The 22,797-nt window shown below is 45.2% G+C and overlaps 1 protein-coding gene across 1 annotated transcript; it reads left to right on the top strand.

Annotated features, from left to right (window-relative positions):
* Positions 1–1,824: 1,824 nt before the first annotated feature.
* On the top strand, positions 1,825–16,722 carry asb1 (ankyrin repeat and SOCS box containing 1; the record flags this gene model as incomplete). Its single annotated transcript, XM_080536753.1, has 6 exons — positions 1,825–1,912; positions 3,924–3,946; positions 7,039–7,202; positions 7,503–7,805; positions 12,530–12,906; positions 16,574–16,722. 6 exons carry the CDS (start codon positions 1,825–1,827, stop codon positions 16,720–16,722), a joined length of 1,104 nt encoding a protein of 367 aa, XP_080392879.1.
* Between the last annotated feature and the right edge of the window lie 6,075 nt (positions 16,723–22,797).

Consider the following 22,797-nt stretch of genomic DNA (forward strand, 5'->3'; position numbering starts at 1 on the left):
TGGTAGAGTATATCCTGGGGAGTACTCTAAACCCTTTGCTTATGTGAGGTAAACATTATAATGGCATCTTAATGAGTCCTCTGGATAGCTTGTGTTGCATTATAAGCAAAATGATAATTGAGTTTGTGTTTTTGACAAGTTCACACAAAGTCCTTGTGGTGTCTGGCACAGCATAGAGTCACGCACACAAGGAGACCTCCAATCTTTTGAAGGCAGGCCCAGGGTGACATAACCAAGGCATTTTAATTTTCATAAAAGGCCTTTATTTAAATAAAATATATAACAATAATAATTGGGCAAGCAATGAAACAGCTGCAACAGACACACAAAAAGCATTAAGAAGCCCTTAAAGCCCTATTAAGCGAAGTTTAGGCTGGCCATTTGTGATAGAGGTCAGTGTTTAGGGGCACCTGCTTTGCAAAGCCTGGCCGCAGTCTTAACGGGTGGATTAGTGCCGGCATCCCTGTGCACACAGCCCCGGCTCCATTCTCCATCTGCGTTTGCCTTCCTGGAGGAAGGCTCAGGACAGAGAGTCAACTCCCCTGCCGTGCCCGAGACAAGCTTCAAGTGACTTGTGCCACGTGTGGGGTTGGGAAATGGCCGCCTCTTCACCTTTAGAAAGGGCTAAGTCGATCCATCTCAAGTGTGTGGTCACTGAGCCTAAGAACGGTTTGCTTTCAGTAATGAGTGACTTAATTTGGTGAGAGGGCCCCTAACACACCCATCAGACCACCAACCTTCAATCATACGACCTTACCTACTAATACTGCACTTAACAGTAACTTAAACTTGATTAACTGTACCGTGTTTATCTTTATACTTAACAACCATACGAAAATACATTACATGTCATGACTAAAACTATTTCACAAATGGCATTCCTGCCATAAAGCATTGCCTTTTCAAAGAGATAATTGCCTATGACTGATGTATTCTTTTTTCCACTGTTGAGTAGACCAGTGTTTATAAACCTGGGGGGTTCTATGTCCCCCACGGTCCAGTCCTTTCAGAGTGACACCTGGCCTCCATGTTTATTTTTAGAGCCCACAGCCCAGTGTCCACGGTTCAGCTGTCGTCAGGCAGCAATAAGCCATGCCTGCTGCACGCCTCCCAGTCCCCGACGTAAACCTCCAACAGCGGTGGAGTCAAGTCACCCACCACCACAGATAAACACTCCGGGCAGCCCTGCCTCCGACCATCCAGCTCTCTCAGCTCCCTGGCAGGTCCTCCACACTCTGGTCTGCGCCTCACAGCTATGAAAGAGTCCATTCTCAGCTACAGGTGTTGAGAACTCCTGAATATTTCAAATACTGTTCAGAGAGGCTATCGATTGCAATTTATCTACATTGTTTAATGGTTTGTTAGTACACACAGTTTGCTTCAAAGTCAAATTTGATGTCTATTATTGTACTAATGTACTATTGTACTCCTTCATGTGGTCTGTATACCGGTTACCAATGCTGATTGCCTTTGGAGTTGATGGTTCTCTCCTGTCTGATAAGGTATTTCATGTAAAGCTCAAAGAATGCTCAAAGAATGATTTAAGTAAACAGTAAATCCATGAGTCATTTCATGAGTCATATCATATTCAAGGGTTACTCCATTTTTGGAAATGTCTGGAGCTCTCCCAGACTGTGGCTTTAAATGATTCCAAGGAACAGGTGGCGTAGTAAAACGATAGGGGGATGGCTTTATTTAGTCCATAATGACATGATAAACGTTAGGAAAAAATAGTTTATGACAGACAACAAGGACTTACATCCCACTGGTGTGTTGTGGTGCTAATTCCGAGTAGACTCCCCGCTACTTTGAACACGGTTAAGAATGGCGGACGGCGGAGACGCAGGGGGCAAGGTTGACGACCCACCTAGTATCGGCTGTCCCAGCGGCTATCCCCTTATCACAGCTGCAGGTAAACATCAGTTACATGTTGAATGTTTACATTAATAGCTGCAGGTAAACATCAGTTACATGTTGAATGTTTACATTAAGAGCTAATCGTGTAGGAGGACATGCGGGCCGACAGCATATCTGCCGTTTTGAAGTGGTTTTGACTCGAGCAACTACCCGTTTGCGTAAACGTGCTCAATTGCCCAATCATCTCCTCATCAGTCCAAGACACACATAGTATTGGTATTGTATTATTATTATTTTTCACTTGCTCGTTGGCTGGTCACCAGCCTGGGGCCCATTCCACTAAGGTCGATTATCTTCTAAGCCTCGATAAAGTTCTAAGCCTCGATAATGTTAGCTTGCGTTCGGTTCCATCAATGTGGCTCAAATAATTCGCTGCTTGGTAATTGTAATTGTCTCAATTTGCATTGCTGTCATCACAGCGGTCTGGCTGGCGCAGTGGTTAAGGCAGCCAGCTGGAGTTCCAAAGGTTGCGTGTTTGAAACTTGATTTAAGTGTTTTTTTTTTGTTTGTTTTTTTACATTTAACCGAAGCCTTCATGCAAATCGATTTACAACATATATATATATCTGTCTAAGTGAATCATCTATCCATCAGTAATCTTAAGAAAAAATAATCTATGCCAAATCCAGGGTCTAGTTTAAGAACATCATTTACTCAGAAAGGCTTCAAACACCATTGTAATCGTGTCAGTTCTTGTAAATTAGCCTGCACCATCATTTTATAGCCTATATACTTACTATTACTATATTTTAGATGAGATTTTAGATTAGATTCAGACAACGAAATGCAATAAAAAAGTGTGTCCGAAGAGGGATTCGAATCACCGTCTTAAAAAGACGAATAAATACCATGGCAGCGGTAAATACCACTAGGCCATCGTGACGATAAGATAATTTTTGCCTGCTGCTGATATCACCACAGTAGTAAATATTCATTTATTAAAATATGAACATATAACAATAACTAGGGCTAGTATGACCTACGCATTTAATCGGTCAGCAATTTCTTACCAAACCATTTCCCTCGCCTTGTTAATTGCGGCAGTATTGCACTATTTGACATCATATTTTTCCGTCTTCATAAAAATCAATAATTCGGAATGCTGCGTAAATGTAGGACCCCTCGACTCTTCGGGGCTCTTTATGTCTGCGTGCACGCGCCCATATCGAAGATTTGTAAGCCTGTCTTCTGTGAACACTGATGACACAAGACTGATCCTCGTTCGAGGAATCACCTGAGGCTTGAATTCCAATCCCGAGTTGCCTGATCGCCGCATTTATTTCAATCGCCGATATACTAAGCCACCTTTAGTGGAACGGCCCCCTGGTCACACACTGCTGTGGGACGGCATCCCATTCCTCAACCAGGATTTACCAAAAGTCAGCCAACATGGTTGCGTTGGTCACTCTGGCACGTGCAGCACGCCCAAGCTGATCCCACAAGTGTTCAATTGGGTTGAGGTCTGGACTCACAGCAGGCCATTCCATCCTCTCCACCCCCAAATTCTGGAGGTGCTCTGTGATGATCCTGGCTCTGTGGGGGCGAGCGTTGTCATCCTGGAGGATGGAGTTAGGTCCCAGATTCTGGAGATATGGGATCGCCACTGGCCCCAGAATATCATTCCTGTCAATTAGGTGCCAATCAGATGCCAGTCACACACCTGTGACTGACATACACCTGCCAGCACTTGAAGCTCAAAACGAGAGTGAATACCAACAGAAGAATAATGCAGGGGATTTTGGCAAAAAAAAAATGGGCCACTACCCACACGTTTAGCTGTGTTACTCATTCCACGAATGCATGATCCGTACAAGTTGTACCTCGTTGTAAAGGTGACTAATCAGGCTTTCCAACCATATAAAATACAATACCAATTGGTATTATTAAAGGGGAGGAAGAATCGACTGAAATAACGTTTCCAAACTTTTTTTGAGGGGTATATATAGCCTTCTCCCTGGGAGACCATACAGCCCACAAGCCACTTGTATTTGAAGGCACATTCGTAGGTGAAAAAGTGAACCTGATGCAGGTCAGAAAAACATTGCACACCTCTACTTTAGTAGAGGCTTTAGACTGTGCCTGCCTTGGTCCCAAGGTTGGTGCAACCAATCACATGTCACTATGACATCCCCCATTAACGATATTTCCTGGTTTCACTGTGACAATCACATCTCTCATACTTCAAAAAAACACATTTGGGACACATTTCACTGCAGTGTGAACCTAGCCCTAGTGTCCCCCTTTTAGTTTTTTAAAGCAGTTTTGGTAGGTTTTCTCTTCAACCAGAACGTCCTCCTTTTGCCACTGCTCCCATGTTGCAGTGTCAGTTGGGCCGTAGCCGCCCCTCCTCAAAGTAATACTCTAGTACATCTTTCATCTTCTGTTTTGCAAGTTATATTTGAAAGAAGTGCAGAAAGGCTTTTTGAGGGGGTCACACTTTTTGCAAGACTGTCAATCAGGAGACACATATTTGCATGTTGGTATCACACATGTGTTGCGGTCACTTGGCTTTGCCTCTGTTATATGAAAAAGGTATGTACCTTGTAAACTGCCTGTAGGACATGCAGTGTTCTCTCTCTCACATTTCTGCATGTAGGCCTTATGGAGATCTTTTAGAGAGCTGGTATTCTTAGTTTTTTCTCTTTCCTGCCTACTGTGTCCAACAAAAGGGAAGCGTGTGTGAGTAATTTGACAAATGGAGAGTAGGTAAGTATGGATTAAGTAAGACAAATGGAGGAGAAAAAAGTGTTAAAAGGACAAAACATCCATTACCTGTCCCTCCTGAGACATCTACTTTCCCTCTACCCCACCTGTACCCTAGGTCTACCTTCCATCTACCCCACCCTACAGTTTCTCTACTGTTAAAATATTAAATAAAGAAATCTTCTTCTTCTAGCACTACTGCCATTCTGCCAATACTAATAATAATACATAAATACCATCAAATAAAAGCTAAGAATCTATACTTTAACCTCATAGTACTATTTGTTTGATTTAAAATCCAACCTTCTGGAGTATATTACTTACGCAGGGCACTGTATATTATCAACTGCTCAACTCCATACATGAACCCTAATGACTATGTAACAACATGTTATGTTAATAGGTTAACTTAGGCCTCGGCTACACAACGTCAAAGCGACGACGAAACGCAATTTCGATCTCTGGCCACACAAATCCAGGGGCGTGTCGCCTATGTGTAGCCTATGTGTAGCCTACGCCCCCAGATGAGCCCACTCATTTATGACAACATTTCATCCCCACAACTACAAAGACAAAGTTCAGATGAAAGATGAAAGTTAACAAGGTCGTTGGTTTACAAACATTTTATATAACACCTTAAATAGTCATAGGCTACACGGCGCCGGATTTGTCTGAAATGGTGAAGATCTGATATTGTTTGCACCTCACGGCTACACGATTCTGCCGAATTCGTGAGCTGTACGATAACGCTGGGAATGTGTTTTCATATCTTTTTCAGAGTCGTGTGGTCGGCGATTGGGTGCGTTTTTATACGATAACGATGACGCAGACACCCACAAATGTATTGTGGTTTACTTACCGGTAATACTGTTCAGCACTTGAGGTTACATTCAATGCATGACTTGTGCTACAGTATATAGGCTAAATAAAATTATGAAAGTAACAAGTGTGTTCTAGGCATTAGGCACGTAACATATGTGTATAAATAAAGTTTGATTGATTGATGTATGTGCGCATTGCTGTATTGATGTATGTGCCCAACCATTCAGCGCAAGTCTTGTGCTATAAATAGCCTAGACTTGATAAACCAGTGCTGTGATATTATTTATCGTCTTAGAAACATCTTAGCAAGAGGCACTTCAACAATTATCATGACGTTTATTATGCATCAGCTCTTTTTATACAACCTAAATTTACACAGATGAATAATGTATACATGCCATATCTTGGATGCAGACGTAATATAAGTGGAGAAGAGATTGATCGGGAGTTGACAATACTACAGAATGAATGAAAATTCATGAATTTCTATTATTTTACGGTACTGTCTCAATTATATTTGAAATATTTTCTGGGTCTACCAGTATGCGCATGCCCAGTGTACCTGAATACGCGGTTCCATGTGGCCAGAGATTCTTTTGTGCGACAATGAGAAAACGCCTGTGTGGCCAGAGATCGAAATTGAGTTTCGTCGTCGTTTTGTCGTCGGGTAGCCTAGGCTGAGTCATACTCACTTGTGTTGATTTACATTCAAAGACATGTTTTGAAAGACCGAAAGCTTGCGCAATAGAAACATACATTTTTGCACAGTTTTTGAGTGTGCGGATGCTGCTTTTTTTCATTCCATTGATACTCTTCAGTTCCAGCACCTCAGCTAAATCTGATTACGGATGAGCGGTGGTATTTTCACTATTTTGATTTACATTTAAAGAAACCACAACAGACATACGTTTTGTGGTGGTAATCGGTAAATTTCAATGGTTTATTATCAATTAAGGCTTTCTGCAGAAAGGATCGTCAACATAGACAAGTAAGGTCTCTCCTGAAGCACGACCCTGAAAACATGGCAACACAATTGTCTTATACTAGAGGTGGTTTCCATGACGCATGCAACAGTTCTGCATGTCTGCGAGGGTATCGCTACCCTTTAAAAGAGCAATCATCTACTAAATCACAAGATCATGTGAAGGCTACAGAAAGTTCAGGTCAAGTCCAAGTCAACAATAATCAGTAGCCTATACAATTCAACAGCCTTAGTATTTTTCTATAACAGTTTCATCTCACTTGAAATTATAGTTCATTTAAATAACAGTGCACTTTGAGCTCGATTCCAAGAATCGATCCCCTAGCTACAACTTTCAGGGCACTTTGCTTCGCAAACCCACTGGACGGACATCATCAACGTTCCTCAATGCCCACAAACCAATTGAATGTGGTGCAACTTGTTCTGTTGCAGGTGCATGTCTTTATCGGCTATACATAGGCTATGAAGGCTAATAACCATATGAGATATACACACTTTAAATACCAATATTTTAAAGTTGTGATTAACTTGATTAAAACTTTTAATCGATTGACAGCACTAATATATATATATAGATATATATAGCACTAAGTATATTGTATAGGGAGTTTCAGCTGTGCTCTCTCTCTCCCCCAGGCCGTAACATGAAGGAATGGCTTCAGGAGCACTTCAAGGACAGTTCCCTGGAGCAGGGGGAGGACATGAGGCTCCACAACGCTGCCTACGTGGGGGACCTGGACACCCTGCGGGACCTTCTGCAGGAGGACAGCTTCAAACAGTGAGGGACCCAACGCCAGTATCACTGTTATTTCATCCCTAGAGCCAGATGTTTTCCCTGCTTAGATATCATACTCATGTTCATTTCTGGTACTTCCTAAAAAAAATTGAACACAATTGGTAAGCACCTGGTACAAAGGCAGCCAAGGTAACCTCCCTCGTACAAAGTTGTGGTGATGGTGTCAATAAAATCACCAAGAGACCATTTTAATCTTTTTTTTTTTTAAAGTTGATACCTGCTTAACATGTGGACTATGTAAAACAGAGTGCAACAATAACAACCCTCTTCCATGCCTTCCAGACGCATCGACAGCAAGTCTGTGTGGTGCTGTGGCTGGCTGCCCTGCACCCCTCTGCGCATCGCCGCCACGGCAGGCCACGGGCTGTGCGTCCGCTACCTGATCAGCCAGGGCGCCGAGGTGGACCTGGTGGACGTGAAGGGCCAGACGGCGCTCTACGTGGCGGTGGTCAATGGACACCTGGACTGCGTCCGGATCCTGCTGGAGGCCGGCGCCGAACCCAACGGTAGCCGGCATCACCGCAGCACCCCCCTCTACCACGCAGCGCGGGTGGGCAGGGCGGACATGCTGCAGGAGCTCATCAGGTGAGGAGACCACGGGGCGGCCCCATGGAGGAATCAGCCAAGAACAGACATGAGGGTGTAATTTTCACGGATCGTTCAGCAGCTTTGTTGTCTCGACCCGATGGGTGGCTTGTGTTGTTGGCATGATGTCATAGTATGATGAGAGGCAGACTTATTGTGCTTTAATGTCATGTCATTGTACTTTGTCATAATGTGACCGCGTTTCATCAAAAGGTCCTCATGTCGGGAATTGTGAAACCTCGCAATTAGGCCAAACAAGTCTTGTTGTGAAATATATTTTTCTCCAGTTTTTGGCATGGAACGAAAATTTAAGCGATGAAGAACCCACTCAATATCATAACCAACAGTTTTACATTCACTATATACCTACAGTTAGTTAGCAAACTTGGGGGGGGGGGGGGGGGGTAGCATTCTTGAGTGGGCGTGTAGTATTCTTGAGTGGGCGTGTCGCTTTCGGCACTCCCGACCCACTTCCTCATAAATAGCCATGTGCGTGCGTGTGTCTGTTTGTTGACAAGACTGCTGCCATCAAGGACTATCCACAGAGAAAGTTTGTTCTGCTTTGTTGTGAGTTACATGCGTTGTTTACTAAGCTGTGTGTATGTACAAGTTTGGATGTTTCTTGCCAACACGGCATAGCCAAACGTGTTAGTTTGTTAACTAGTGTACTGACATACATGCTAAGCTGTGTCAGTGTTTACTAGTGTACTGAGTTACATGCTAAGCTGTGTCAGTGTTAACTAGTGTACTGACATACATGCTAAGCTGTGTCAGTGTTAACTAGTGTACTGACATACATGCTAAGCTGTGTCAGTGTTAACTAGTGTACTGAGTTACATGCTAAGCTGTGTCTGTGTTTACAAGGCTAGCCACACAGGTGTTAGCTTGTTAGCTAGCTAGCTAGAAGATTGTTATTGATTATTTGTGTGTTTGTTTTTGTTAGCTGGCTTAGCCGTTTTGTTTTCTGACTTTTTCTAACACATGCTACTGTAACACACCAGCAAAATACCGCTATTTCCTGGGGGTGGGGGGGGTGGGGGGGGGGGGGGGGTGGGACATGTATCCCATATTTTAGAGAGTTTGGAATGAGAGCGAACAACAATAGTTACGGTGGTAGACTCCAGTTCTATGAGTGGAGCGGAGCCCCATAGGGGAGCTCTGCTCCTATTGGTTTACCCCGCTACCTAAGGTAGCAGAACACTGAAAATGTGAATGGCCATGCCCCCTGGGTGTTATAAGAGGGGTGTCCTCCGTTGCTTAATCCTCCCAAAAGTATACAATACAGCCGCGTTTGAACAAGTCGAAGTGGGCCAGCAGCTCTGGGGCTCCGCTCCACTCATAGAACTGGAGTCTACCTCCGTAACTATCGTTCTCTATCGTGGAGCTACGCCCCATCTGCTTCTATTGGTTTAGGAGGAGCGAGCGAGGCCAAATGTACCCCCACTGAGACTCTAACCTTGTCAGACATAATAATCTCAGCGGCACCCGGAACTGACCACTGCTAATAGCCTCGCAAACCGAATGGGACGGCCGCTGCTTTGAGAGTGGTGTCCTCGCTTTCTGTCCGCCGTAGCAGATCAGAAGCTGGGGAGAAGATCTCAGTCCTGCCATGCGCTTCATATACTGTGCCAACACGCGCACCGGACATAATAATGTAAAACGCTTCTCCTTCTCTCCATTGTGAGGAGGAGGAAAAACGGCCAACTCACAATTCTGAACCCTAACCCACGATTAACTTCAAGGATAAAAGCCGGGTTAGGGCGTAACACAGTCTTTGTTTCATCACCAGATATGATAAACAATCCGCTCGTGTTGACAGAGCACATAAATCAATAGTCAACAGGATTTAGGATTAGGCTTGTCTTGAGAAAAACAGTAAGCGTAACGACATAGTATCAATGGGTCGGAATGGGGGCTCGCACAGAGCCTCTAGCACAATCGCTATGTCCCATTTGGGTATTAGCGTCCCAGGACGTCTAAGCCTATACACTCTAGTCAAAGCGCTCAACTAGCAACCAAGTCGTTGTCGCAAACCCTTTCATGACAAGCTGAGATGGCGACCGCGTAACATAATAGTTCCCGCAGCCAACCCATGTCAAACAATGACTGTAAGGAGCATAAAAAACGTGTCAACCCGGCAACCTGCTGGGTCAGCATCCTGTCCCTCACACCTTTGCGTAATACTCGCCAGCGGGACGCGTATCGCTTTGCAGCGGATCGCGCGTGCGCACTTGAATGGTCTGAATGACAGCGTCTGTCAGACCCCTGCGCTCTAACAGGTACCCCACACCATGTCTCTGGCTTGAGAGTGCATCCTGTCCATGAGGTATGGGCCACAGGCCTCTTACCAACCTCACCATCAGCTCTGGATGCCATGGGGCTCCGGGGCGGTCTAGGGCTACAAGAATGAACTCCAGCCTCTCCGACCTCACTCGTGCCAACAGTGGGAGGATCCTCGGCCATGTGCGAATGTATCGACTTCCAATGGCGGTTAGTCCTGTTCACAAAGAGAAACAAACAAAGGCGTCACTGCGCATTCGTTTGTGACGCAAACGGATCCACTTCCGCTTGCCCGAACTGCGCCCAATCAGAGACACGATGGAGGGTGCTAGTCCCCCGTCGGCCTCTTCCGGGCCTCCCCGTGATAACAGATCTGCTACGGCGCTTATCTACGGAAATATGCGTCCTTCAGATTTATGCTGATTCCGTAGTAACCGCTTAGTCAACATATGAAAGGGGCGTTTCGCCACTCTCTCGTTGAAGGACCCTTTAATCTAGCATGGGTTTCACACTTCTTGATTTCTTGGAACAAGGAAAAACGGGGAGTACACACCCATGTCCCACTGGCCCCTGGGGACCAGTATCACTGCGTTCTTGCTACGAGATTCGTAATCTCCTCCTGGAGCGCATCTGTTTTTATCGGGCAGGATAAAACAGTCTTTCTCACGTCCCAGAAGGGCGGAGGAGGCGGAGTGAACTGCAGTGCATACCCCCTCCTTAGTGTCCTGTCTAGCCAGCCTGACAGAACACCTGTCCCTTCTTGCCATTCTGCGCAACGCAACGAGAGCGGCCGTAGCTGACAGGAGCTTCGAATCTCTTTCTGACCCACCGAGGTGGCGGAGCGGCCCAAGCAGGGGTCTTATCGAAGGGATTGGTTACCGTGTGTAATAATGCTTGTGTTAACACAATGCCCCTCACTGTCTCAGGCCTATGTCTGATAATAAGTGAACTGTACGCTGACGAGCGGGGTCAGTTGCTGATAGACATGGGGGGAGGGGTTATTAATACTGACAACGGCTCATGTATCTGACTACAGTCAGGAGTGATAACTTTGTCTATGTCACAAGAGTGGTGAGTCTGAGCTGACCGCACGCTGATAAACTGGGCCAGTCTCTGCTCCATCTTAACAGGTAGAGAGCTGAACACGCGCTCATAAGCCGTATCAGTCTCCGCTCTGTTTCGAACAGGTAGAGACCATACGCTGACAAGCTAGGTCATTCTCCGCTCTTATAGATACCATGGAAAATTGTCTTTTATTGACAAGATAACATGGGGATTGTCCCTCTTTTGCCTCTTTATGAGGAAATATAAAATAATTAACCAGGGATTTTTTTACAGGTAAGGAAGCCTTCGGTGATGGGGTCACAGACCCCGCCGCCTGTTTACACCTTTCTCTTCCGTTTTCCCCCATGCCATGCTGTGGGGGGATCTCGCTGCCGCGGAGGTCCGTAGACTCTCTCGCTGGTAGTCGGGGGAGGCTGTGGAGACCGAGTGGGGTACACCTTCGGTGCAGCCAGAGCCGCCTGACGATGAGTTGCCACGCCCTGAGCCAAGTGCAATGTGGCTGCACTCAGCTTGTTCACGAGCTACGCCTCTACTGAAGACAGACCGTCAGGTCTGTCAGTGGTAATCTTGGAGATGGTGGCGTTGAACATCGCGATGTTGTTCGCCGCCACCTGCGCACCGAAAACGTAGCCTTTCGGAGGTGGCCGGTCCATTCCGGAAGGGAAATCCTGGCGGGTTCTCCATTGGTTTGTGGTTGTGATAGAGCTGTGGTAGAGCTGCGGGCTGTGGTTGTGATAAAGACATGAGCCCAGATGTTCTTTATGTGCCCGAGTCTCCTCAGTACGCTGAGCTATGGTAACTTTCCTGCACCTACCGCACAATATAATTTTTATTTTTTTGGCATTCTCCGGTAGGGGGTAGGTGCAGAAACGTGACCATAGCTCGGTCTAAGAAGGTCTGATCGACTAGGGGTTGATATCTACGTGTTCAGGAGACATAGGTGCGTAAAAACCCCCACAGCCCGACCTATGAGCGAATCATATGGCTGGGGACTTTTTATGGCAAAACTCCGGTTTTGAGAAGCTGTCCATACCTTTAAGAGGTGATAACCACTAATAAGCTGCCAAACCAAAATTTGGGCTGGGAGAACTTGGGCTGGGCTGGGAGAACTTGACTGGCCTGCACACAGAGATGAATTGGTACACCGAATGCGAGCCAGTCCTTGCCCAACATCAGTGCCCAACCTCATTAATGCTCTTGTGGCTGAATGGGAGCAGTATACCGGTATACAGTATATATACAGAATTATTGTAGCAGCAGTAAAGTGTGGGGGGGAGTCAGTTCAACAGTGTACTACAGTACATGACTACTGTATGTTGTGCTATGAACATGTCTACCCCATAGCTGACCCTCGTCCCCTCCCCCCACCATCTCTCCAGGTTCAACGCCGATGTGGACGTGGACCACCAGCTTGGCCGGCGGCCCCTGGTCAGCGCCTGCACCCTCAGCACACTGGCGGTGTGCCCTCTTTACATCTGCTCCGCCTACCGCCACCTCCGCTGCCTCCGCCTGCTGCTGCAGGCCGGCGCCCAGCCTGACTACAACTTCAACGGGCCGGTGAGCCCCGAGGCCCTGAGACGGGGCCCGGCCTCCTGCCTGCTGGACGCGGCCCTGAGGCACGGCTGTGAGGACGCCTTCGTCAGCCTGCTGCTCGACCATGGGGCTGACCCACGCCTGGTGCCCTGGGAGCAGCCTGGCCCAGAGGCCACGGCCAGGGTGGACCCACAGGCCCTGAGAGTCTACCAGGAGGCCAGGAGTGAGTGGTGTATGATGATGAGAATGATAATAATGTTGATGATGATGATGATGATGATAATAATAATACTGACAATGATTATGATGAATTGCGTTTATAAAGCATGTTTCCTAGTGCTTGAAGCACGTTATGCTGTAACTCAACGTATTGACTGATAATATGTACAATGCTATCAATGTGTAGGGTATGGTGTTGGTAAGGGGGAATAGGGGTATGTGTAGGGTATGGTGTTGGAGGTGGGTAGGGGGCTTTGTGGGGTAAGGGTATTGTGTTGGTAGGAGGGGTAGGGGTATGTGTAGAATATGGTGTTGGTAGGGGAGCATGGGGTGAGTAGGGGGGGTCGGAGTATGTCTAGAGCCCCGGTCCCCAACAGGCAACCCAGGGGCCACTTCCGGCCCATGACGGGTTGATTTAAGGCCCGCAAGAATTTTTTGAGACATGCCAAAAGGCAAAAATATATAATATTAAAGAAAGCGTTTTCTTCCATCTGGCATTTCAGCAATCAATCAAAGGAGAAACGTTTCCTCTTAATTCCACCCCGCATATCCCCAATAGTCCAACCCCCTTCCTTGGCGAGACAGATAAGACAAATAAGTTCTATGCAATAGCTACAAAGAAATGTAAAGTTGACACCGAATGCAGATTGGACTGATATATTTTGCTTCATTCTACCTGGACATGGCAATGCTAAACTAACTTGCTTGCAAATGGTAGCGGTCAGCAAGGTTGCTAACATCATATGCCATTTCGAAGCAAAACACAGCAGCTCCAATTAAAGATTCCCACCAAAAGCAGATACCAGAAAGCAGAAAATAGCTTAAACTCTGCTTATGAGCAGTTAAAGTTATTCATAAAGCGTGATCAAAAGCCAAAAGAGAAATTGGCTGACCAACAAACATCTTAACCAGTGCCTTCATAGCAACACCTGACCAACAAACATCTTAACCAGTGCCTTCATAGCAACAACTGACCAACAAACATCTTAACCAGTGCCTTCATAGCAACAACTGACCAACGAACATCTTAGCCAGTGCCTTCATAGCAACACCTGACCAACGAACATCTTAGCCAGTGCCTTCATAGCAACAACTGACCAACAAACATCTTAACCAGTGCCTTCGCAGCAACAGTTTCTTCACAGCAACAACATCTTAGCCAGTGCCTTCACAGCAACAACATCTTAACCAGCGCCTTCACAGCAACAACATCTTAACCATTGCCTTCACAGCAACAACATCTTAACCAGTGCCTTCACAGCAACAACATCTTAACCAGTGCCTTCACAGCAACAACATCTTAACCAGTGCCTTCACAGCAACAACATCTTAACCAGTGCCTTCACAGCAACAACATCTTAACCAGTGCCTTCACAGCAACAACATCTTAGCCAGTGCCTTCACAGCAACAAACATCTTTACCAGTGCCTTCACAGCAACACCATCTTAGCCAGTGCCTTCACAGCAACAACATCTTAACCAGCGCCTTCACAGCAACAACATCTTAACCAGTTTCTTCACAGCAACAAACATCTTTACCAGTGCCTTCACAGCAACAACTTCTTAACCAGTGCCTTCACAGCAACAACTTCTTAACCAGTGCCTTCACAGCAACAACATCTTAACCATTGCCTTCACAGCAACAACATCTTAACCAGCGCCTTCACTGCAACAACATCTTAGCCAGTGCCTTCACAGCAACAACATCTTAACCAGTGCCTTCACTGCAACAACATCTTAACCAGTGCCTTCACTGCAACAACATCTTAACCAGTGCCTTCACAGCAACAACACCTTAACCAGTGCCTTCACAGCAACAAACATCTTAACCAGTGCCTTCACAGCAACAAACATCTTAACCAGTGCCTTCACAGCAACAACATCTTAACCAGTGCCTTCACTGCAACAACATCTTAACCAGTGCCTTCACAGCAACAAACATCTTAACCAGTGCCTTCACAGCAACAAACATTTTAACCAGTGCCTTCACAGCAACAACATCTTAGCCAGTGCATTCACAGCAACAACATCTTAGCCAGTGCCTTCACAGCAACAAACATCTTAACCAGTGCCTTCACAGCAACAACATCTTAACCAGTGCCTTCACAGCAACAAAATCTTAGCCAGTGCCTTCACAGCAACAAAATCTTAACCAGGAGGGTATTCCTAGAAGCGCGATTAACTCTGATCCAGATTTAAATCAGATCCGGGCGCTAATTTAAGCTTGCGTTCGGTTCCATCAATGTGGCTCAAATAATTCGCTGCTTGGTTGCTATGCAACCAATCCTTCTGAGTAATTCTGGTCGCGAGCAGACTTACAGGCTGGTTTAGGTAATGCGTGCGTCAAAAATGTCTCACAGGCGGAAACTACATCCCGAACGACAGTTCCTCAAGTGTCTTTTAGGAAATATTAGTTCCCACTTTTTACAAGATAGATAGATAGTTTGACTGTGTGATAGATTGATAATTTGATATTTTGAAAGTGTGATCGATCGATAGATAGATAGTTTGATTGTGTGATAGATAACTTGATATTTTGAAACTGCGATAGATAGAAAGATAGATCGATAGATAAATAAAAAAGTGTAAAAAATAAATAAATAGGTATGTCTATCAACTTGCATTGCTGTCATCACAGTGGTGTGGCTGGCGCAGTGGTTAAGACTGCTAGCTAGACTTCTGAAGGTTGCGTGTTCAAGACTTGATTAATTGAATGCTTCCCAACACTGTTGTTTCTCCCACTGAGATGAGTCCATGTGGAAAAATGCATTTCTTCGTAAAAGTAAGACTAATAAAAAAAATGTAAATGTTTTATTACCATGCAATCAACTTGTCAGTCAATTGTTTTGGTATAGGAATTTGGTATTTTATGTTCCGGGGTTTCGCAAGGGGTCTGCCATAGACGGCGACCCTGGAGCCTGGGGTTCAGTGCATTGCTCAAGGACACCTCGACACATGGCCAGCCGGGGTTTGAACTTCCGACCTTGCGATCATTAGACGCCGGCCGCAGCCACCCCACCATGTTATATAGTAGCCTAATAATATACCAAAAAATAGATGTAAATGTCTGTTTAAATTATAATTAGAGGAAAATATTAATATCGCACACTTCTCTCCATGCAAATAAAAACATATTTTATTATAAAGTCATCAACATGTTTAGTGTGCAGCAAATTATAATAGGCTACCTGCAACGTATCTACACCAAAACAAACCAATTAACAACATGCCTTTCTAGAGTAGGTGTTTAACAACTGTTAAAACAGCTGTTTCCTACTGTTAAAGGGAAAAATGGATGAGATGAGATGAGGCTAGTGACGTTGTTAGGCCTGGGCATCTGGGGCTCGAGCCCTGAATGTTTTAAGAATAACCCCGGATCCTGGGGGGAGGGGGGGGGTAACGGGTGGGAAAGTCGCCACCTCCCACATCGCCATCAATATAGCGCATCGCCGTCGATTTAGCCCAAGCTACCACCCGTCAATCAAATATGTCGCTGATGATCCTGTCTCCTCAATCGTTTGCATGCTGCCGTCTCTACGACACTCTGTGACAATGAGTGTTGGTCATTCACGAGAATTCACAACTGTTGAAATGTGAATATGGTTTGTGATCATGTTGTCAGGCTATATGACTTCGTGGAATGGCTGCTGCTAACCCTGCTCTTCTCCCAGGGTGTCCTCGGAAGCTGACCCACCTGTGCCGGATTGGGATCCGCAGAACATTGGGAAAATGTCAGCTGAAACATATCCCCTCTCTACCGCTCCCCGAGCCCGTTAAACACTTCCTGCTCCACGAGACCTGGACAGGGCCTGCCTTTTGATTGTGATGGGTGATTTATGTGGATCTCTCCCTGTCAGAGGCCATATTGTCTAAAGTGTCCTCTTGTTGTACGTGGTTGTCTGTGGTGAGGCTTTAAGAGCAGGCACTCCCCATTCATCTGGGAGACCTCTCTCCACGCAGACACCTTTGTTTATGTTGTGGCATTTCTCATTAGTGGCATTATTATTTTACACCTTACAACATCCTAGACTCACACATACAAGCATCCACTCATTTACACTACTGATTACTGATGGACACACCTCATTCCTGTTTTTTTAGTATTATTTTAGTATTATTTTGCCTAAGTTGATAAATATTATGTTATTCTATTGATTCTGATGGTCCCCCATTTTTGTCTCGATCCATGAGCCTGGGTCATGGCAAAATGGGGACTTGTCCTTCGTCTGGGATCTTTTGATCTGGTTATTGGTTAAACTCCCTTTTGGTTTGCTAATTGTTTGTAGCATTGTAGCATCCTTTTTGGGTTGGGTCATTTGTTGCTGCATTTGTTTCAGTTTGATAGTTTGATAGTTTGTTTGTAGCGTTTGTAGCGTTTTGGTAGCATAGGGGTGCTATTTGTTTGGCTACCCTTTTGGTTGGCCATTTGTCGCTACATTTGTGGGGAGCTATATGTCAGAATATAGTATTGGTTTCATTGAAGTAAATTTGTTTTGGTTGGGGATTAATTTTGACCCCGTTGGAGAGAGGAAATAATTGTTTTCAGTCCCTGCTCAAGACGTTCCGCTCTGCTGGCTGCAGGGACATTGAGGTGATGCAGCAGTGATGGGGCTTTCACACCGCCAAGGAACCGTTCCGGTTCACGTTCGTGTTCTGGAACCTCCGAACCTTGGTGCTGCCTGGCGAACCAGACCACATTCATACCAGTGTAACCAGAACCATCGACCATCAACGCTGGTGACGAAGGGGCGGGATAAACAAAAATGTCACAACAAGATGGCAGCTGGAAATGAGGATAATATCTTCCACTCTACAGTATCTGAAATAAACACTATTTTCTCTGAAACAAAACAAAAGACACTTTCTAAACACTTTCTCTTACTAACCAGCTGCTCCGTTACTGGAACAGAAATGGCTTACGAAGTTTGCATGTGCGCACGCGCGTGTGTGTGTGTGTTTGCTGAGCATGTGAGGAAGATGGAGAGAATTATGAAAGTTTTGATAAATGTTTTAATCACTAATGATTTGATTTAGATTAGATTACATTTTGTCTCTTTCCTTCTTACTAGTCTTTGCAGCCTAGAATATGACACTGACGACGTCATGGTTCTAGTTTTTGGTTCGCGCTGAGAACCACCATTTTCTGGTTCCAGCTACGAACCAACTTTTCAGGCTCCGAACCAATTTATTTTCGGTCTGAACGCGCCGGCCGGTTCCAGACATGGTTCGCGAACGCGAACCGGAATGGTTCCTTGGCGGTGTGAAAGCCCTAAGAGAGGGTTGGGAAGTAACGTTGGCTACCTGGAGCATTAGTTTGCCCCAGTTAGGTAAAGCAACGTGTCCGTTTGGGCATGCTGAGTGTGGGGTAATTATATATTTTTAAATGTTCAGTGTCTGTGGTTGGAGCATAGTCTTGGGAGCACGCCGTGGGTTGGAAGGTCACCACCGCGCTGGGGTCTTTTGCCAAGCCAGCAGTATTCATTGCGTAAATACCTGCCACTAATAAGTGGAGATTATTGATAAGAAATGTAAGGACACTGTTTATGATACTCTAGGGGCTAAATTGATTGAGATTGGGGTACTGCAAGCCGCTGGGAAGGATTTGTTTCCCCCTAGCCCACCTGCTGTGCCTGGTCTAACTTTTGCACAACAAAAATAAATGTTAATGTTACAACTAGAGTTTGATCGCGAGACAAAGAACATAGAACTAGAGTTCAGGACCAGAGAATAAGAGTCAAAGAACAAAGAATTTGAGTTTGCTCCTGAGACACAGAACAGAGAATTAGAGTCGAAGGACAAATAACTTAAGAGTTTGCTCGTGAGGCAAAGGACTTACAAGGACGTACAGTTGGAGCATGTTAAATGAAAGTTGCGGCAAGAGAAATTGCGATTGGTCAGCGAGGGGACGTTGAGTCACCTTCAGGCCACTCCTCTTTTGGGCTCCGACTGCAGGGTTCGAGTTATAAGCTGAACTCTGTGGGGGTCTCCAAAATAACAGTGCGAAATGTTCTCATGCACGCGTGAATCATGCCCACACAGCGATGGGACTTACAAGTTTTAATTAGCTATAGGCAGTAGCGGATTAAGGTGGTCAGTGGCCCTAGGCTACTCCTTTGTGTGAGGACCCCCCTGCCCCCATACACAAGCCTCCCCCCTCCCCAAAATATACAACTCACGAGCACCCTGCACACACACACCACTCATAATGCTTTACCATAAAACACTTAAACACTTTAATAACACAATAACACAACAGTGTTAATAATGCAAAGAATTAAAAAAAGGTTCAGTGCATTCAGTTCTGTCTCTATTGCTCTCCTCTCCCGTTGTCTCTCTGTTACTGTCCTGTTGTCTGTCTCTCTGTTGCTGTCCTGTTGTCCGTCTCTCTGTTGCTCCCCTCAGCTCTAAATGACAGAAATGAATTAGCTAATTAGTTGGCATGTAAACATATAGTTAGGGTTGGGTACAGTTTGGGTTTTATTCGATACCGGTGACAAATCGATACTTTAACAACGGTACCGGTACCGAAACATCATCCTCATCCTCAAATCCCAACATATCCTGACGCTACAGCTGCAGGCTACTCATTTCACCACATCAACAGCCCCACATGAAACAACAGCTATAAAAGCGATAGTCACACATGTATCTCGGCCAATAATTGTGTTATTTTTGCTATACAGAAGGAGCGAAAAATACATTAGGTTAGTACACTAGGTTAGTAAAAAGTAAAAGCCACCGTACCTTTACGGAGACAAGATAGACCAAAGTGGTCTGTTTTCAGTAGGCTGCGGTCGCGGTCCTAACCCATGATGCTGACGTCCGATGTCCTTTCTTTATCCAAGATTGGATGAACGGGAGAGGGTCAAATTTGTCTTTGATAAAAACCCGAAATTTTCTAGGCTTGATGACCCGGTCGGCAGCAGTGGCCTTTTTTTGGGCGGCATGGTAGCTACTACTGTATGTATATACTCCTGTATAGCTAATGAATGAATGTTTGCTTCTCAATAATAGGCTAGGTGCACGATCTCACTACTTCCTGAAAGGCAACTGGTGTCTCACTCTATTGGTTTAATTGATTAATCAGCTGTGCACTGTGTGTTCCAACGGTTTACCGCACAGCTGATTAATCAAACGTTTGCTGTTGCACAATATTCTACTGCGCCCCATGGTGTCTTGGTGGTGAAGTGCAGGCAGTCAAAGGCATACTGTCATTCACAGGAGATTAATGGTGCGCGTAGTTCTTTTGGAAAACGTGTTTATTTTACAATATTTATAATATAAATTAAATAATATTCATTACATTGACATTTTGATCAAATAATAGTTGTGGTAATGTATTATTAGCGACCCCCACAGATTTTTGATTTTACTGCCTTCATGGGAGCTCAGAGAGCCTCAGACCATCTCTATGGGAGCTCAGCTCCCATTGGCTCCCACATAACTCGAACCCTGTCCGACTGCATTTGATATAGTTGGAAATTGGAAACTGCCTAAATTCTATGAGAATGACCCTGAGACATTCTTTTTGTTATTTGAACGTATTGCAGATGGCCTGATTCTGATCGCACTTTGATGTTACAGTGTGTGCTGACTGGGAGAGCCCAGGAAGCATACTCGTTTCTCAATATTGCTGACAGTGGGAGTTATGCCAAAGTGAAAACGGCTGTGTTACAACGTTTTAGACTGTTGCGAAAATCTGACAAGCAAACATATGTGGACATAAGTGTTTGCGAGAGAAATATCGTCACACATTAATGGCTGGTGCTCAGCCTCTGCTGTTAACACTTTTGAGGAGCTCTATGATTTGATACGGATTTAACAATTTAAGAATACTGTTCCTGATGGCATTGTTACCTATGTTACCTGAGCAAACGGTTAAGACTGTGACTGAGGCTGCGGTTCTGGCCGACAAATACTTGTTGACTGACTCACAAGAGTAGTTTTGCTGAACCCGGTATGGTGACTCGGGTCACGCAGAGAGAAATGTGTTTTGCCCACAAAGATAGGCAAGGCAACAGGGGCAATTCAAAGTGCTTTACATACATTATTTAAAAATACAGCAAGAGCAGCATAGTAAGAAAATCAAAATTACAATGAATAAAAGCAAATATAAGAAGTAAATAGATAAAACATTTCATAAGACAATAGTTAATGGAAAAAAGACATTGATAGAAGTGTTTGTGTTAAATCATAACTGCTGCAAAACATGGAGGTTTTTAGCTGAGATTTAAATATTTCAAGGGTTTGGGCCTGTTTGATTTCTTCAGGGAGTCTGTTCCAGGAGCATGCAGCAGCGTGACTGAAAGCTGCTGCACCGTGTTTTGTTTTTACTCTTGGAATGATTAGCTGATTAGTCTCAGCTGACCTTAGGGACCTTGCGGGAATATAGGGTGGGAGGAGATCTGATATGTATTGTGGTCCAAGACCATTTTATGATTTGTATGTAATTATGAGGATTTTGAATTCAATTCTCTGAGAGACTGGTAGCCAGTGCAGGGATCTCAGGATTGGTGTAATGTGTTCAAATGTCTTTGTTTTTGTTAGGACCCTAGCAGCTGCATTTTGGATGAGCTGCAATTTACAAACAGCTCCTTTAGATAGGCCTGTTAGTAGATCATTACAATAATCAAGTTTACTCGAAACAAATGCATGGATGAGTTTTTCAAGGTCTTGCTTGTTTTTTAGTTTGAAGAGACAGAAATCAAGTTTTGCACTGGGGCGTGTGCTGAGCCGAGTTCACTGTCATTATTATCATCATACTGGCCATTGAAAAACGAGTGTCCTGTTATGAAGGCTAAGGGTAGAGGTAGTCTGCCCCATCCACCTGCCAAACCCAGGTCCCGTGCTCATCAAAATCTATTACACCATTTCAGGGTCAGATACATAAGACGTTAACTGACTCAAATTACGCACCTTTCATTACGGAGGGTTTTGAATCTCTGGGGGGGGCTGAGAAAAAGGTTCCAGTGAAGCTCCTGAGGGACGTCCTGTCGGTTCCTTTACATAAATTGTAGCTGACGTCCGAACAGGTGCGAAATGACGTTCTAATTTGCGTGCGTCCTTCCTTACCAGTTGCTGGGGTCGACGTCATCTTAGGAAATAACCTTGCTGGTGGGCATGTCTGGCGTGATGTGTCTCCACATTTGATAGTGTCTGAAATTCCATCACCTCCTGATGAGAATGCATGGAATGTCGCAGAAATATTTCCTGCATGCGCTGTTACACGCTCTATGAGCCAAGGTGCATCTGAGGTATGCATGTCTGTTAAGAGCACCACTAGGGTGTCTCCTATACCTGAAACTCTATCGTCTGTGCCTCGCGCTGATTTGGTTAAGGAGCAGGGGGTAGACTCCACCATTCAGGAGTTGTTTGTCTTCCCTGTTGAGGAGTTAAAAAAAACGTTGCTCACGGTTACTTCCTCCAGGACAATTTGTTGATGAGAAGCTGGGTTTCTCATGGCCAATTATTTTGTGGGGGAGCCTATCTGTTAAGTGGTGGTGCCCGCTACATATCGCAATTTGGTGAACTTCTCACCATGGCGTTGCTGGTCATTTGGGGCGTAAAAAAGACGTGTGACCATATTGTGATCTGTTTTGGCCTTGGCTAAAGCGTGAGATGTCAGTTTATATCAGGACATGTGTCATACCTGCCAGTTCGGAAATCGGACCAGAAACTGAAGCCTGTGCGGTGCATGTAGGGACCTGTAGGGGTCATGCCTGTAGGGGCTGTTGAGCCCGTTCTTCCGGCAGTCGCTGTCAGAGCGCCACTTTCTCCTTGTCCTACAGTGGCGTGGCGGGGCGGGGCGGTGAGGAGGCGTTGGTTCCTGGGGTTTATGTGTTGCTGGGTCGGTTGAACAATTCTGGGGTGGTTGATTTGGGCCAGGGTTGTTCAT

This window comes from Nansenia antarctica (genome assembly GCF_963989245.1).
Source record: "Nansenia antarctica genome assembly, chromosome: 7".
NCBI classification, from domain to species: Eukaryota; Metazoa; Chordata; class Actinopteri; order Argentiniformes; family Microstomatidae; genus Nansenia; species Nansenia antarctica.